The 18299-nt window shown below is 41.9% G+C and overlaps 1 protein-coding gene across 1 annotated transcript in view; it reads left to right on the top strand.

The window, feature by feature from the left end:
• Positions 1-18299, top strand: part of SYN2 (synapsin II) — a 306075-nt gene that overhangs the window by 191501 nt on the left and 96275 nt on the right. Inside the window, exons 6-7 of the mRNA XM_019537021.1 lie at positions 9539-9601; positions 11707-11849. Of these exons, the coding sequence (XP_019392566.1) occupies positions 9539-9601; positions 11707-11849 (206 nt within the window). The remainder of the gene's footprint in view (positions 1-9538; positions 9602-11706; positions 11850-18299) is intronic.

Raw genomic sequence — 18299 nt, 5'->3', positions numbered from 1 at the left:
TGTGTGTGTGTGTGTGTGTGTGTGTGTGTGTGTGTGTAGAGGTTTTTTTGTTTTAAATGTGGAAGAACATGGATTTTGGGGTATTTTTAAAAATGGATTTGGGATGCTGCTGCAGCAGTCCAGCTGGCACAAGGCATAGTGTCTCCAGGTATCAATTGGCTGGGCCCCAGAAGCTCCACAGAGCGAATAACCCCGAGTTGCTTGCCAGGGCAGCTTTTGATACTGCTGGAGCCAGGACAGGGCACCTTTTTATACTGCTGGGGACAGCACAGGTGCTGGCCCTAGGCTCTAGCTCCCCCTGGCTGCAGATCCAGGAGGAGCCAGTGCTTGCATGTATGGATGTGCCCATAGTTGAGTGTTGGTATGAAAAGCCCCCAAGGGGCTTGTTTCAGCACCAGGGTGAGGGCCAACCATAGAGACTTTGGCAGCCAGAGCATCTCCATGGAGGACCCAGCCTCCGGTTGCCTCAGGGCATGGTCAGGGACTGTGCCCTGTGCTGCTTTTTTAAAAGTCAATTTTTTTAGACCCCTAGATATCCAGTAGTCTAATTTTCTCCCCACGCTACAAACTTGCAGTGCAGGGAACATTCTTTTGTTCCCATACGTGCCTGTTGCCCTGCCTCAGAGGGGTTTGAGGTGGGGCAAGAAGCACGTGCGTGCTCATGTGGACGCACCCAAGTAGTTTTATAAAAATGGTTATTTGCCCCACGTCCTCTGTAGCATTGAGCAAATCACAATAAATTTTTTTCAGATTATTTAACCATATAACATGCTTTTAAAAATGATTCATAAAATAACTTTGTTTTGAAGGCTCTAAGAATTTGTTTAACTCACCATCACATTAGCTTTGCTTGGTTCACAAGGGTTCTGTTGGTTTTCATAGTACAAGAGGCTGGAGGAGAGAGGAGAAATAACTCTGACTTCCACAGTGATGACCACTGAGTCTAAGTAATAAGTTTCATCAGTCTCAACTTGTTCATGTATAAACAAAGGTAATAAAGCATTGCAAGACTGGGCCTAGAGGCATTGCATCAGACAATGGAAATAGTTTGTATATTGAATTTTTAACAGAAAGAAACACATTAGATATTATCTGCTTGTGGAAGACAAGTATACTGAAAAAATTACGATCTATTACCAGCTATTCCTTTCCTAAGCAAATCCACTCCTCAAAAGTATTTTACAACTGTGCTAAATAGTGGGAACCACATGGGGAAAGCAAAAGTTAATTTACTTTAATTTGACATGCATTAATGATGATAACTTCAGCAAGTGAGAGTTATGGGTCAGAAAACACAGTAACAGGGAAGGCATAAACTGGGAGTTGGCAGCAATTCAAATGATAAAAGTGCAGTTAAGTCAAAAATAGACATACACACAAAATAGTTATAACAGAAATAAGAGCAAAATGTGTCTCAAGGATGATAGGTTATTTAGGAAATATATATGTCATTTAGAAAATACATACAATAATTCAAATGAGAATGTTGGGTCTTACATAAGTACATTGCATCTTTGTGAGCATTGCAGTCCTCTGAATAGGGCACAAAATAAGTAAACTGGACAGGCTTTCATTCCAAAGTCTGCAACTAATTTATCTGGTGATCTCGTTAAAGTTGTTTTACCCTGATGGGTCACAAAATGGAGATAAAAGTGCTGTGAATGAATGTTGTTAAGGAAAACCAGTTGAATTAAAAATGATATTTCAAACATTTATAGGATAAAAGGTTTGGTTAAAAAGGTTTGTTTATTTGAATGATACTGCAGTTTCATTTGCTAGAAATTGGAGATTTGGGGAACAAAAAATTTCCTGCCATATTGACAATTTTTGGTGAAATGAATAGAAACGCAAACATGACTAGAATGGATCAGCATTGGAAAGATTTTGATCTGCTTGAGTGATAATTGTTGACATTCTGTTATTAATACTTTTAATTCTGTTCCCAGATACTGAAAGATTGGATAAGTTCCCAATGAAGCTGTTTCCTTCCCCAGAGCAACAGTAGAAAAAAAAATCCCCAGATGATTAAAAATGCAATTCATTAAAGCATTCCAAGGACAAGCCTAACATCAATGATATGCTTAAGTACTTTGCTGAATTGGGACCTAAATGTCAAAAATGAAGTCAACTATTCAAGTTAACAGAAAAGTTTTAACTTTTATTTATTTATTCAACCAGCTTTTTATAGGCCCTTGAGGGGTCACACGATAGTTGGGTGGAGCATTGTGAAATTAAAAGGAGCCCCTTCTATATCCCTTGACAAGCCAAGATTTGAACAACCAGGAAAAAAAACCTTAAGATGGTGTTACAGGTTAACTTTAAACTGTCATAAAGGCACTTAAAATGGGAGCATTCACCCATTAAAGGGTGTTAATCCATGCTAAGTACCTTCTAAATGTTTTAATTTCACCACTTCCCCTGAGGGTTATCTTTGATCTGCTTTACACAGGTTGTTCCAGGGTGTTGTCATTCTGCTTCAGGGAGATTTTTCATTCATCTAACATCCCAGAATGCACTATTCCCAACCTTCCTATTCCTTTGCTCTGTGGGCAGACTTTCAACCTTCCTGAACTCTACTGCCCAGGGTAGTAGGACTGGCCCTAAGCCTATACATCCTCCCACCCCTAGGGGACACCTTGATCACCTAGCACACCTTGATCACTTTGAGCACCCAGGTGCAGCTCACCAGTTCACTGTTTGCCCTTATGCAAACAGTAACAGCAATCCTACTACCTACCTCCATGAAGAAAATGATCCAGAGAATGAAAATCATTCTCAGCTGGGTCTCATCTCTGCCCTGGTATGGCATATAACAAGCCAGTGTGTAAGGGGTGAATATTGGGAGCTGGGAGGAAAACTGTTTGCTAGGGTGCCCCAGGGGAGGACAAGGAGCAATAGCCATAAACTGTCAGAGGATGGTTTCAGGTTGGATGTAAGGAAGAAACCCTGTCTGGTATGGGTGACCAGAATCTGGACTAGACTTCCCAAAGAGATGGTGCAATCTCCAACCTTGGTAGTCTTCAAGAGGAGACTGGACAGACACCTTGCTGGGATCATTTGATCTCAACAATATTCCTGCCCAGAGCAGGAGGGTTGGACTCGATGATCTTTCGAAGTCCCTTCCAGCCCTAAATTTCTGTGAAGCCCCCTAGGTCTCTGCTCTGTTCCCAGTGTGCCCACTGGTTCTCTGGTATGAGTGCTAACCAAACTCCTCTCCTCTTGTGGCATGCAGTGAGTCTGCTGGGCTTCAGCTCTGTCCTGCTGTGAATGCAAACCCAACATGCTCCTCCCCTCCCCACGTAATCCCAGTTCAGTGAAATGTACAAGATTTCGGTCCTTTATTATTATGATTATTATTATTAAGTCTTTTTCTTTACCTCTCTTTACTTCTCCCCCTGCTCATTCACTTCAAACAGTTGTTTTTTGAAGACTTTTCTACTCCCACCTGTGGCTCCACCTGGCTCCTGCTGGCTGCAGAATGAGGGAAGCCACAGCCTCCATGCTTGCCTCTCCGCCTCTGAGAAAGCATAGGGCATTTTTACATATGCAAGCACCATAGTGGTGGGCTCCCTGGGGGGGGTTGTACGTGACACAGGGGCTTAATTCTCCCTAAATTGATACAGTGGTTTTTAAAAATACCGCTTCAATTTAGAGCAAAGTAAACCCCCATGTCATGTATACCCATGTCAGAGCCCGATCTTTACCTGCCTCTCCAGTGGTGGGGAGGGGAGAGCAAGGTACCGGTGGGCAGAGCAGTCCGCCCCTGGAGCCTGCCTGTCTGAGTTGCACAGGGGCCCAGTGCTTCTCTCCGCAGCTGCAGTGCCCCCTGGGACTGCCTGATCCGGGTAACATTCCACAGATTTAAAATATTTTAAAGTAATCTGTAACCACACCCTTATAATATCACACATTTTACACCCCCTTCCCATCCCTCCCAAAACCTTTAAAATATTTTTAAAATTTATACCCATTCAAAAGTACTCCTAATTTGCAGAGTTTCTTACGCACATAAGCTGTCATTTACACTTGTAAATACCTAAGTTTGAAGTATAACTGACCATTTGAGCATAACAAAATTGTATATAAACATATACATATTTAGGTTTGAAAAGCAGACTTTTAATTGTGAAATATGTTTCATATACTATATGGAGTCTGTTAAATGGTTAGCAAAATTAGCAAATTAAAAGCATTAATAAACATTAATATATTAATACATTATTATATATGCATTCTTGTGATTTTAAATTTCCAAGCATTCTGAAAAGTCTTTGAAAAGTGTCTGAAAAGTGATATTTCAATATCATACATAATGAAAATTGTATTTTTAGCATTTTTCTATAAGTTAATGTTACTTTAAAACCAGATATTTTAATTTATAAAATACACTCTTCCAAAAGGCTCTTGATGTCAAATACTATTCAGATATATCAAGTTTCAATGTGTGACAGGACAGGAACCTCGGGGTCGCCATGCTCCCCCCTAGTTACCCTCTCTACCGCGCCAAGCTGCCTATCCTCACCTTGCAATCTCACCCGCCACGTCTTTGGTCTCGTGTATTATGGGGAGGCTACCTTTAGTCTCCTTGGCTACGGTTCTCCTGTGCTATACTGGTCCATTTTCTGGAATGGGGCTCAGGTGCACCCCAGCCTTATAGGCTATGCAAGGCTCCAACCACACCTGTGCCATGCCCCAAGCCTCATGGATATACTGGATGTTCTTTGCTCTTACTGGATGCCTTCGCGCCGCCCACCCTCTCTCGGGGGCTGGGGCTCCCAAGCTGTTATGGTTCCCCTATGAGGCCTCCTTCATCCCCTTATAGCCTCACCCAGTCCTCCAGTAGACAACAGCAAACAATAACACAAGCCCCTGGGCTATAACACAAAGTTAAACTGTTTGGCTAACCTCCTCTGAGTCACACTCCATGGGGGCTCCATCCTTCACCAGCATAACAGACTGCGCACGTTCAGGCCTTTCCCCTTTACTTAGGCAGCACTCCTTCTCCTTGGCTGCCAGCCAAGACCCCCTCTCTTGGCCTCCAGCCTGTGCTTTATAGGAGTCAGCCCTGCCCCTTCCAGCCAGCTGACTCAACAGCTGTGGGCCCCTAGCTCCTCCTGGTTGCCCTGGCAACCGGCACCTAGTACCCATTCCTGTTCTTCAAGTAGCAGACACTTTAGTGCCCTGCTACACAATGTATTAATATTACCATTAGTTTTACAGCTACAACGTAAGATCTCTTGTCAATACATAGTTTCACAATTTTTCAGGTACTGTTCTGGCTGTCCACAGGGCTAAAATGGAATTATGCAGTTTTCCACATTGACTTTTTCTCCTGTTTCTAACTTGTGGAGAGTAGAAAAAACTGGGCTGTCAGTATGTGCCTACTTGGTTTAAAAATAATCCTAACTGTACATCCTTGTTTGTAATTCCAGACTATTTTTCTGAATATTATATTATCTTGCTTCCTTGTACTATTCAGGGAGGAGATACAGTATAATGTTTAGAGCAGTGAATTTGGAGGCATCAGCAAAGCCTTAGCTTTGTTATCAGCCTAGTGGAGTCTGAAGTCATGACAGTAGCTTACATACCAGATTTAATTGATTCTAAGATGAGGATTTTTCCCCGAACTGGCCATCAGGGTCCTCTGCTGCTTGGACAGGTGCCCAAACAGCTGCTTTTCTGGTTAGGAGCTTGACTCTTGTCACCATCTAGAGGAGTATAAACATTTTCCTCCATACCCCTTTGGCATATGGACAGTACCACAGGATGTGGTTTATTGTCTCTATCTTCCATGGGCAGGTTTCCCTGAAGCAGTATGGTTAGCTTCTCTGCCCCTCTCTGGGTCGCTGTGCCCACACTGGGAGTAGTCAGTGGGCTACCTGTCAATTCACGTCTACCTGCCACTTCAGTAGGTCCTTGTGAAAGATCCTTTTCCACATGGACTGGCAGCTGTTGCCAGGGAGTAAGGCCACTGGTGACACAATGTCCCTTTTCATCACCACCTCCTGCATTTTGCAGTGGTTTGCTAGGGTCATCAGGCCTTCTTTTCCTAGTTTGTACTTGCTGTAGAATTGCTCCAGGATTCTACAGAACCAGGGCGGTTCCCAGGTGGCTGGGCTCATGAGTGGCAGTATGTGTACTCCCCAGCATTGTAGCATGTAACCTACAAAATACTTCACAAAGCAGGCTGTTTTAGACCCTGCTCCAGTTGCCAGCTTGCATATATGACTTGTGTATTTGGCCCAGAGGAATAGCAGGGCATCTGGCATTCCTTGGCCCCCTTTCTGTTTCATCTTGTACAAGGTTCTCTTCACCACTTTTTCCCATCTGGAGCCCCAGAAGAAGACATACATGGTCCTCTGGATTCTGTGGACAATCTACTTAAAGGAAGGAGTGAGGGTTGGGGTGGGGAGAAAGACTAGTGTGGTGTACAGAAGCACTGGTAGCAACACAACCTTCATGAGCACCACACGCCTTCCCATTGACAGGTGGCATGTGTACCACAAGACCAGTCTCAGTTTGACTTTCACCCAGTCTTTTCCCATGCCCTCTCACCAGTCAGCTATGGATCAAACATCCTTGTGGGGGATGAAGACTCCCAGGGATGACAGGTCCCTGAGCTCACCCAGTACTAGGCAGGTGCTTTGGCTCACATTGAGTTTTGGCCTTGCCACCACTTCATAGACCTATGTGCTGCAGTACCTTTTCAGTTCTCCACTCGTCTGTGCATAAGATGTTGAGGTCATCCATGTAGGCCTGAACCATCACCTCCTCCCAGTCGTCCCTGAGTGCCTGCACTCCATTGATTCCAGGAACCTGTCAGAGCATCTGGGCTAGCAGTTCCACGGTGCAGTTTAACAGGATCAGTGAGGATGTGCCGTAAGCTCACTCTGTCCCTCCTCCCCATTCCCACCTCCCTGATCCCTGCTTATTTCTTTTCCAGTTCTTTCAGTTGTCATTGTCATTGGGTTGTTTGTTTTTTTACTTAAATTTTGTGTCTCAGGCCAAATTAGGCAAATTAGTTCTGAACTCTATCAACTGAGCAGAGCTCAATCATTCAAGTCTGTGTGGCGCTACCAGAGGCAAGTATCTTACCTTCCAGAATAGGCTGAGATCCTACATGCAAGCTCTAGTGAGTAATAGGAGCTACACTTGATCTGAGCCAAAAGGCCAATAAATCTCTCCCTCTAGCTTCCTCCTTTGGCCTTTTGGCTACAGGCAAGCAAGACTAGAGAGCATCTGAACTCCAAGACCTCTGGGCTTGGAGCCTGCACGTAGGATGCCTGTCATGGACTTGAGAGTATCTGAAGCTCCAGGCTGAAAAAAAATCTGGAAAGTAAGATACTTGCTGGTGGTAGTGCCACATAGGCTTGAATGACTGAGCTCTCTTCAGTTGATAGAATTAGTAATTTGGCTAATTTGGCCTGAGACAAAATTACTAAAAAAAAAAAAAAAAGGTATTCATTTGGCTCCTGTGCAGGATGAGACATGTCCCTTGACCTTCAGGCAGGCTGAGTCTTGTAAGTGTCCCCAAATGCGAGGATCTCAACTGCACAATTTTGTGGCAATGGGTGACTGCTTTTGTGCTTTCCCCCTACCTTTTAAGCTTGGGGAAAGCAGAGAAGACAGAGCTATCTGATCCTCCAGATTTATTTTTGCTGCTGTTGCAGTGGGAAGGGAACAACTTCAGGTGAACCTCCTATAATTAGATTCTAGACCTGAAAAATTATAACAAATTTATAATTTTTTCATATAGAGTATCTAGTTATTGGGGGAGGGGGTCATCTTATGACCAGGGTCAACTTCTATTCAAGTAAATATGGTAATAATTGAAATCCCAGGTGCAACTGGAACTTACAGCAGCAGATGCCAATTTTCATGGAACATTAGCTAGTTACCTTGTTGCCTTATGCCAAAGTGTATCCTCACAGTACATGCTTTTAAACTCAGCCAGAGGATGTGTGGCATTACATAGGAAATTCCACGCTTATTTTGTAAGCCTTAAGGTTTTCAGTTCATGTTTCCTTTCTATTATTATAGTCAACATTTGCTTTGGAGGGGAAAAAAGTAAAATAAAGAAACAGTAACATTATGCAACTTGCTACAAAAACAACTAGCTTTTCTGCATACTATAAAAAGAAAGGTGGATCCAGATTGATTCATCAATGAAATGTGCTATTGGGCAGCAGGACTGGTTGCAAAGTTGTTCAGCTCCAAAAGATTCACTGTGCATCTTAAAGCCTCTTTAAAAGTTATAAAGAAATAAAACTATGAGTGGACTACTGATGTTGTTATAAAAGATTACTACTGTAGCACAATAAAGGAATGCCAAAAATTCTACAAATCATGAGGTTAATGTTTACTGTGTTTATATTGCCAGGCAACTTAAGTGCCACTCTGACTAAAGATAGATGCTTAAGTGCTTTTTTGAATCAGGACTTTAATACTGATAATTTTACTGACTGCAGTGAAAATACTTGAAAAGCCAATTTAAGGTTTGGAAACTGGGAACCTGGGCTGGGAAATAAGTTTTGCTTGGAATGGCCTAAATTCTCAGAATTATTTCAGATAGATAAAATTCTATAAATCATGATGTAAATGTTTACTATTGTTTACTTGCACATTGCTTCACTTCGGTAAAAACTTTGGTTTAATGGGTTTTTAAGAAGAAAATAGACATGGATGGGTGGATAGATAAATGGAAGGATGGATAAATGGATAGCAGGTAAGAACCAGCCTTGGTTGTGAAGCACTGAAATTTCTGGGAGATGAAACATCTTGGCATATCCAAGACACATTGGTACCTTGGCATATTTGTATCTGTTAAATTTTTATGCTGTTCTCATACTTTGGAATCACAGTCAAATCACCAGATAGATGATGCGAAGAATACTAGAAATCATGTGCTTGACTGATAAATAAATAAGTAAATAAGCAAGAAGCAAGCAGTGGGAAGTCCAAGCAGTGGGAAGTCCAGGAATGTCAAGTTAGAAAGCTGACATAGCAGAGCAACCACCATCCTAACTACACTGTCTGTCAAAGATGTCCCATTCCTGCAGTTAAGACCTTGAACCTGGGAGGAACCGAGAGTCATGAGAATGGCTGACAGTGAAAGGTTAATAGAAAATGCTTCAGATTTATTTAACTAAAACTTATAGTGTCTGAAATTGAACTAATGGAAAGTAGCTTGTTATCATACAATCACTTAATGCTGTGCATGGTATTTAATTCATCTGTGTATAATTTCTGTTTAAACCAACCCTTGGAGTCAAGTTAAATGTCTGAGCAATCTACGATGTCAGTTTAATATATCAGCATGAGAAGGACTGCCCTGACTGTATTACTCTTTGTTATTCTGTATAAACTAAAGACAGAGCTCCATGGGATGGAGAAGAGTGTTCCACAGCGATAGTGTTCTTTAAAAGGTTAATAGATGTAGCCTGGAACTATTGATGAATCCTGAACTGCTACATAAAGAATAAAATTGTTTGTGCCTTAGATGACTGAATTAATTTTTTTTTCTCTTCTTCCCCCTTAGTTAACAATGCCGACATTCCCTGTTGTTGTGAAGATTGGACATGCTCATTCAGGCATGGGAAAGGTGCAGATGCTATCTTATATGTTAGGGGTTTTCTTGCTCCTAGTATTTAAAAAAAATGTTTGTAAATATTAACTAATCCTTCACACAGCCACAGTGTTTAAGGTCAGTTTTATATCACTCACCCTCACAATGATGAGTGAGGGAGTGGCTTACAATGTAAAATCATAGAAAAATAGAGCTAAAAAATGGGCCCTCAGGAGATCCACAAATACAGGGTAGGCTCAAACCATTATATAAGTAGTCCTTATCTATAGGGTTCAGTAAAATCCTCAGTTATGGATATATCCAGGAGTAACCTGTGACTGAAACCTAGAAGTGCCTAATCACGTGATTAAGAATTCTTTTGTTTAAGCCAGGGCTGTGCAGCTGGGGTCTGCGTTCCACCTGTGTAACCCTCAAGGTGGAGGGAAAGAGGGCCTGCAGGCTATTGACACCAGGCTGCAAGCTGCCAGTGCAGCCCACACAGTGCAGGGGTTCCTTAGGGGCCACCCTTACTGCATATGTAATCCCCACCTATTAGATGACAGCCTTCATCTAAGCAATCCACTTCTTGTCTAAAGATGTCTTTAAATGCTTACATTTTAGAAAAATCAAAATGACCCAAATTTACCATGGTGAATATTTTCACCCCATTGATCTGGGGAGAGTTTATGACCTCTTCTTCCTACATTAAACTCCGTATTGTATCTTAGTCACTCTATTTTTCGTCCACTCCCACAAACACTGATTCTTTAATGGGATTTTTACTACAACATTTAATGTTTTCCATTTATTCATGATTTTTCCATTTTAATGACCAAGCTCTGCCCTCATATATGTGCATTCAACACCCATTTAGTGTTTACACTGTGAGCTTTTTCAAGACATGGGCAATAGAGCATTATACTTATTTATAAGAAGAGTTTATAAAGGATGTGGAGGAAATAGGAAATCTGTCTTTCAGTTTCTTTTTTATTGAACTAAAATCATTACATTGGAGTGGCATAAGGGGAATTAAATGTTTAAAAATTAAATTTTATTATAAACTTCAATTTAAACAACAGCTCAGATCTGTGATTCGAAATTAGATTGAATTGGTTCCGTAAAGGAAATGCATCCCCCCTGGAAATCTTTGATCCAAATACATTGTTGAACTCAATGTAACAGGTACAAAGTACATGTTACCACAGCAGTTCCCCTAAGGAAGATGTTACCATAATTGTGCATAGCTGATAAATGCCAGAATCAGTGCAATGCCATTTACACCCTCTGCCATTTTGATATCAAAGCATATAAGCCCAGTCCAGCCTAGCCCGTGAACTCAAGCATAAATAGCTCATTTTGACTGTGTTCTTGTTTCTACTGAATCAATAGCAAAATTCACTTTGACTTCAGTTGGAGTAGGATTTGGCCCATTAAGCAAGGTACTACACTTCACATATTTCAGAAATTTAGGTTTAGATCTTGAAAAACTGGGTTTATCTTGAGGAATTCTTGTAAGTGTCCTGAGCTCTATGGTCCAGGACACAGCTTTTCAGAGGACTAGCTCATGATTCCCATAGTATGGTTGGTTAAAACAAGGTAAAGGTAAAAGTGGTGAAAAGTTTGTGCATCCTTGAGAAAAGAGGGATTTGTACACCTTCGGTTTCAATTTTTTCATAAGTATATTTCTTCCTTATCTGTGCATAACTGGTACTCAATATTCCACAGATGTATTTAAGTTTAGTTTGGTGGCAGCTTAATTGGCATGATGTCCTGGATTACAATGGCATAAATAATAGTCAGATTTCAGTGTTGATGGGCAAATAATGCCATTAAGTTCTCAGTTTTCCTTTTGACATATTATAACTGTTGCTACTAGAAGTACTGTTCCATACAAGTATAAAACTGACAGGCTAGATTGCTACAGTAAAATAATTATTGCCAAAAAGCTCTTTTCCTTACCTACCACTGGCGACACACCAAGCCCATAGTGCTTCACTTCTGTGACTAATCCTGTCTCTCCAAATTTCCCAAATTTAATATATAAAAAAGTATTTCTCACAAGTGTAATTTTACAACACATGTCTAACTGTTGTTGCATTTTTTTTTCTTTCACATGCTGTTTATTTACGATATGACAACAGGTCAAGGTGGACAACCACTACGATTTTCAGGACATAGCCAGTGTGGTAGCACTTACCCAGACCTATGCTACCACTGAACCTTTCATAGACTCCAAGTATGACATCAGGATCCAAAAGATAGGCAGTAACTACAAAGCATACATGTGAGCCAAAATTTTTCTTCCTTCATTTTCCAATTTCAATATTTACAAAGGAGCCAGAGTTAAGACTTTTGAATGGGTCACTTGATTGAAATCTGTCTTTAAAAAGATAGAGTATTATCTTAACATTTGGAAGGAAATTTTTTATGCTTTTATAATTTTATATTTATAAATTGATACATATTTCCATCAATTTAAAAAGTGTTTCTGAAAATCTGATCGTAACTGCTTCATAGTCACTTTAATAATGCATTGTGGTGAATTATAGTCATTAGAGGAGTAACAATAAGAATGCTTCAAGAAAAGAAAAATAAATGAACATGCTCTTTCTAACTGAAAACTTACAGAGGTTATAAAAAAGGGAATTAAGGTGAGCTTGTGAACATAGTAAGATGGATTTTTATTTTTCAAAGATTTAAAAGTTGCCAAATTAATGCTTGGGATGTGGGGTGGGAAGGGGGCCAGGAGTTATGGTGAAGAAATAATGCCTCTCTTAGGCATACCAGAATAGTTTCCTGCAGATTTATGGAACAAGTTGCCCTCAGCAGTTTAGTAGAGTATTTTAAATGTCAAAAAATAAGCAATTAGAAGTGGGATCCATTTGTTTTATAGGGGATGTTTAAATCGTGATTTTTTTAAATCTCTTTAATAACACGAGCCAGTTTTCTTTACATGCTACAGATTTTGGGATGGCATTTTGTAACTTTCATCCACAGAGAACTATGTACCTCTTAGTCAATGGCACAAAAACTAGAGTTACATCATGTGTATTTAGAATACAGCCCTAGTCCTGCAACAAAATGTACACATGAGGATGAAGAACTCCTTCGAGATCAGTGAAGATCTCTGAAGATCTGTCTACATGCCAGTGCACAACTGGAGCCTCATTTTGGTCTTAATGCTTATAACTGAGTTGTTGGTATAATAAACAATGAAACACAAGAAATGCCTAGCGTGTGGGTTGGGGCTCCCATACTGTCAGCATAAGAAAATTATTGTATATGAACACAAAAATGGGCAAATAAATCTGCGTATGTATACTTACATTATAATTCTTTTATTGGACTTCAAACAAATAAAAAACTTTAAGATACACAAATGTTAGAGATGTGTCATAGAAATTAATGCATGTTATACAGATGTTGCAGGTTTTACGGTAGGTTAATTTGGGGATTTAACTGCAAACAACAGTGTATCCATATGATTAAGTGATCGCACCCATCAGACCTACTTAGCTGCATCTTACAGCTTATGACCCCTTAAAAGCACAGTTTTAACAGTGAGGCAGGACTGCAGAATAGTTATGACATGTGTCCTAAGGAAGTTTATTCTTTAGCTGATGATCTAATCATATGGGGTGATGGACCACTCCTGCTTTTATGTGTTCTGCCTCATCAGTAACAAAATTAGTAGGCATTAAAATAAGCTAATGCACATTAAGTGTCACCTAAACACTGTCCTCTTTAGTTAATGCACATTAAGACAGGATAATGCACATTTTTACCTCACAATGGAGGCACTAGATTTAATGAGCATTAATTAATGTGTATTAATGCATGTATAGACATACCCACTGTGTTCTGCTTCCCAGGATCAGGCCATGTACAGCCTGCTTGGTTCTGTGCAGCCCCACACCTCTCTCCTGTGCCCTTTGCCACTCTACTCAGCTTTCTGCTGCCCTGTGCCACCCCCCTCAGCTTTCTCCCGCTCTGCTTGGCTCCCTGCCAGTCTGCTCTGCTCTCAGGTGCCCCATGCCTCCCTGCTCTGCTCTCTGCTGCCCTGTGCCTCCCCATTCTGCTCTTTGCTAACCTGCTTGGCTCCATGCTGCCCCTTGCTACCTCACACTGCTCCCTGCTGCCCCACATTGTCCCACTTGGCTCACTGCCACCCTGCAGCACCCCACTCAATTTAGCAACCAGGATCCTGCTATCCAGTCCACAGGTCTCCCCCTGGGTACGAAAATTTGACAGCTGGGGAGCAGCAGTTAGCTGACATTACTCCCCTGCCACCAAATTCTTAAGTGCTTGGGGAGCCTCATGGGCCAGAAAATATTGCCCCATCACCCAGAGCTGCTTCTTGGGCCAGGGGTTCATCATGCCTGGATTAGGGCAGTTATATTCAGCTGGGGTGCTGCTGCACCCTGCAGAGCTGTGAGATCTTTTAAGGCTGCTGCAGGGTGTAAGCCCTGGCCTAATCCCTGTGTAAAAAGTTAAATACTTGTTTGTTCTAGCCCAGCCCCTGTGCAGCAAGGTAAAAGCTAATCCCTTCCCCTAGCACAGCCCCATGTGTGGAGGTCAACATTGCAATAAATTAGTTTTTGAAATGGAGACTTGCCAGATTCAGAAAAGCTGTGGAAGAGGGCTTGGAGTCTAAAAACGTTGAGCATCATTGTGTGCTCAAGTGCTCCAGTTGAACCTGACCTTCTGGGCAGCCACAAGAGAGTGATATGTAGGGCCAGGAGGAAGCAGGCAAGCTAGAGTGTGTGAGGGCTATTGGCCTGCAAGAGAAGGGTTCCTAGATTACAGTCTGGACCATACTGCCCTCCATCAATTTCCTTCTAAGTATTATTAAATGCAAGTTCAGTCTCAACTGGGGCATGGGAGAGTAGTTGATACAATTGCAGACCTATGGTGTTGTGATTAGATCACTGTTCCTGGGAAGTCAGAAAAATCTAGGTTTATCTACCCTCTGGGCAAGGCCCAAACAAACTACTGAGTCTAAAATGTAGAAGATGGTCTTCCTCCTCCTCCATTTTGTTTCCAGGACTTATGGTCAGGTATATGCATACGTAGTCATCCACACATGCCAGGTTACCTGTCCAGGAATACCTTCATGTAACTGCCAAAAATGTCACTTGGACAACTGAAAAACTGCCACTTAGATGACCACAGGGAAATAGCATGCCACCTGTTGTGTGCATTCATATAAGTTATGTTAGTAGCATATTGTGCTCCAGATGGTTCCTATTTTTTGCTGTGAGACAAAAACATAGTACTTACAGCCACCACAAAAATGCCAGCTGAACATTTGTTTTTGTATTTTAAAAGAGCTATTAAGATTGTCAGTATTGTAATTCTGTGGTAAATTGTGGTATAACTAAATCCATGACTCACAGAACAGAGGTGTTTATCATCTGTCAGGAAAGATGGTAGCAAAATGCAATGTTATATCATTCCAAATACCACAGCTCCTCAAAAGGTTTTGCAATGCATTCTTAACTGCACTAGTATCACTGCAGGATTCATTACATCTGACTTGCAGGAAGTATAGTTAAAGAGATTTAATGAAAACCTTCTATGAAAAAACACGGAAATATAAAAATACCAACTAATTTTAAATCATCTGTCTCTTTTTCCAAGGCACCATATATTGAGTCTATAACTTTCCTTATCCTGACCAAAACAACAAAACAAATTTGTAGTCTCACATCAGTGTAAAGTCACAGTCTGTATGTACTATAATATGAAAATATCAGATCAGTATTGCATGTACAGCATCTAGCTATTTATCCACATATTTATAAATTATCCGTATCCATGTAGACCCTTTATAGCCACTGGCCATAGCCACTTTATAGCCACACGCCACAAAGATGGATATGAGCTATAGATGCATTCTAGACACACACGTATTATATTCAATCTGCTACGAGTTATTTCCCTACTCAATCTATAATTAGTACCTCTGGGAGTATCTACATGTGATATTAATATCCCTGAATAAACTCCTGCAGAGTCTGAACCAGAGTCAGGTGCTCCTGGGCTCAACATCTTCATGGCTAGGAACATACATTACACATAAGCCGGTTTAAAGTGATCAGAAAATGGTTTAAACCTGTAACAGAACAGATGTTCAGAGCACATAGATCAGTTTGAAAATGGCTGAAATCAGTTTCAGATAAACCTGGTTGAGTGTAGTATCAGACTTAACTGATTTCGGTCAAATCAGTTATGCAATGTTTGTCCCAGACACTTTGCTGGTTTAAGCTAAACCAGACACCGCCTGCATCCTGGCATGGTCTCTGGGCTGGGCTGGGCTGGGCTGGGCTGGGCTGGGCTCTCTGCTCCACAGCAGGGCTGGTCTGTCCCCTCTGTTCCCTGGCTGGAGCTCTGGCAGAGACTTGCAGGCACAGCAGGATCTGCTGGCTTCCCCGTGCCTCTCTCCCTCCCCTCTCACCACTTGCTGCGTAAGCAGAGATTCCTTCGTTCTCTCTCCCACAGCACAGACTGTAGCCAGCATGTGGTATGCTAGCTAATGCTATGTATGTGAGCCAAATAGGACAGTGTTCACTTAGGGCTTTTTGCAGGTAATCAACAGCTCACATGGTAATGTCCCTGCATTCCTTCCTTTAGAAAAGGCAGACAAGGTTCTTGGGGTAAATTTGATATCTTTTATTAGACTAACTGAATAGTAGGAAAAAATTTTCTTAGCAAACTTTTGAGTTTAAAAACCCTTTGTCAGGCTGAGGAAACATCTGCAGTTGGTGTGTGCTCTTCCTGGATGGAATGAATAGTAAAGAAGCCAGAGGCTGGTATGCATTTTCCTTTGGAAAAAATCTGTTTAAGAAGAGCTTTTAATGAGCGAGGTTTGTTTTCTGATGGTGTGTTAAATGCTTATAAAAGAGCTGAGAAATGCTCTGTTATTAAGGGGGGGAGGATCCCTCCCAATCTCAGTAACCTGCTGGGGTCTGGCCACACCCCACTCAGCTCAGCCCTGTGAAAGGGAAGGGAAGACTGCTCTAACGCCCCCACAGCTTCTAGCCTGTGCCTGCATTTCTGGGATGTTTGGTTACAAAATTGATTTAGCCTAGTGAGGTTAGACTAACCTGCAGAGATTGAATCAATTCAGGCCCAGGCTTTTTGAATGTCTGTCCCTAGCCCGCATGTGCCTGGGATCACAGTAGTTTGAGCTGGGGTGGTTCCAGGTGCATGTGAAGATGTGGCATCTGGGAGCAGCTGACCTGAAGCAGAGAGTCCAGGGGATCAGCCCCACACTCCCAGTGACAACACTGGGCAATGGAGGAGCTGGCTGGGGATGAGGGTGCTACAGTGTGGGACTAGCTGGCAGGCAGTCACTGCACTGTACCACCTTTGTGCCCCAGCCAGCCCTGATCACAGTCTGCACATGTGTTTAACCACACGTAAGTACTCCGCTGGAGGATGGTACTTGTGTCAGGCTGTACTATCCTACATTGGAGTTAATTAGTTTACTGAGCCCTAATACAGGTGCATATGTAGACTGTGATGCTTTACTGTGGTGCTAGTCACAGTCTTCATCAACTGCAATAAACTGCATGTAGATATGCCCCCTGTTCATTTCTTTTCAAATCTTTTGCTGTATGTTAAACTTAAATAATCTGAAGCACATCCATGTACAAAGTTAGATAACATGACAGAAAACGCTTTGTAGTTTTTATCTTGTTGTAATAGTAACCATAGAATTAGCAAAATGGAATGGGGTCAGGAACAGAAGATCAGCTACAGAGCTCTCAGAGATTGAGATGAGATGTTCTGAATTGTCATGGGCCAGCAGAGAAGGAAAAATTAGGAAGATGGAAGGACTTCGAGTAACTACTATATGCAGAGAAAGACAGAACCTTAACTTAGTTGAACATTGGTGCTCAAGGTTCTGGCTGTTTTGCACTGATGAACAGTGGGGAAATGGTCTAAACTGGGGACGTCCAACTTCAGCATGGCCAGGAGCCACACGTGGCAGCAGTATACAGCCCCTAAGCTGCACACTATCTGGGCCACACTGCAGGAGCAGCACCCCAGGGATCCCTTCCTGCTGCAGTGTCTGAATATGCCAACCCCATGCGGCCTGTGGGCTTCCAGTTGGCTAGTCCTAGTCTAAACAAGCTGCTAGGAATGAGAAGCCTTAGGTAGCAGACAACATTTTCCCTTCTTTCCAGTGGGGGGAAAAGACAAGTAGAAGGTGCTAAGGAGTGTGTTTGGGGAGGCACCGTACCTTGTCCCCATGATAGTTTTACAGCCAATATAACAGACCTACTTTTAAAGTGGAAGAAATTTCATACAAGGACAGCAAAAACTGGCTTTGAGTGAGACATCTTTCCCTGTCACGGTCCTCAGCTCTGCTAAGTTTGATTCATGGCAGCCAAGGCTCCTGATCTAAATGCTCAAAAAGTGATTTAAAGAAAAAACCAAGATGAGCTAATTATTATTATTTAATGTGATTACCATGATTCCTAGAATGAAACCTGCTGTAATAAGGAGTCTCTGTAAGTTTATATTATTCATAGATTCATATTTTCATAGATCGTTAGGGACTGGAACACAGCTTATAGATCATCAGGTCCAGTCCCCCTACAGTAGGCAGGAAAACACAACTGGGGTCACGTGACCCCCAGCAAGGTTTCCATCCAGTCTCCTTTTGAAGATTTCAAACGTAGGTGGCTGCACCACCACTGGAGGGAGTTTATTCCACAGTCTGGAC

The sequence above is a fragment of the Crocodylus porosus genome, unplaced genomic scaffold, assembly GCF_001723895.1.
Source record: "Crocodylus porosus isolate Cpor-Errol unplaced genomic scaffold, CroPor_comp1, whole genome shotgun sequence".
Taxonomy (NCBI): Eukaryota; Metazoa; Chordata; order Crocodylia; family Crocodylidae; genus Crocodylus; species Crocodylus porosus.
The sequence above is the reverse complement of the archived record's forward strand: the minus strand, read 5'-3'. Positions and strand labels throughout refer to the sequence as shown.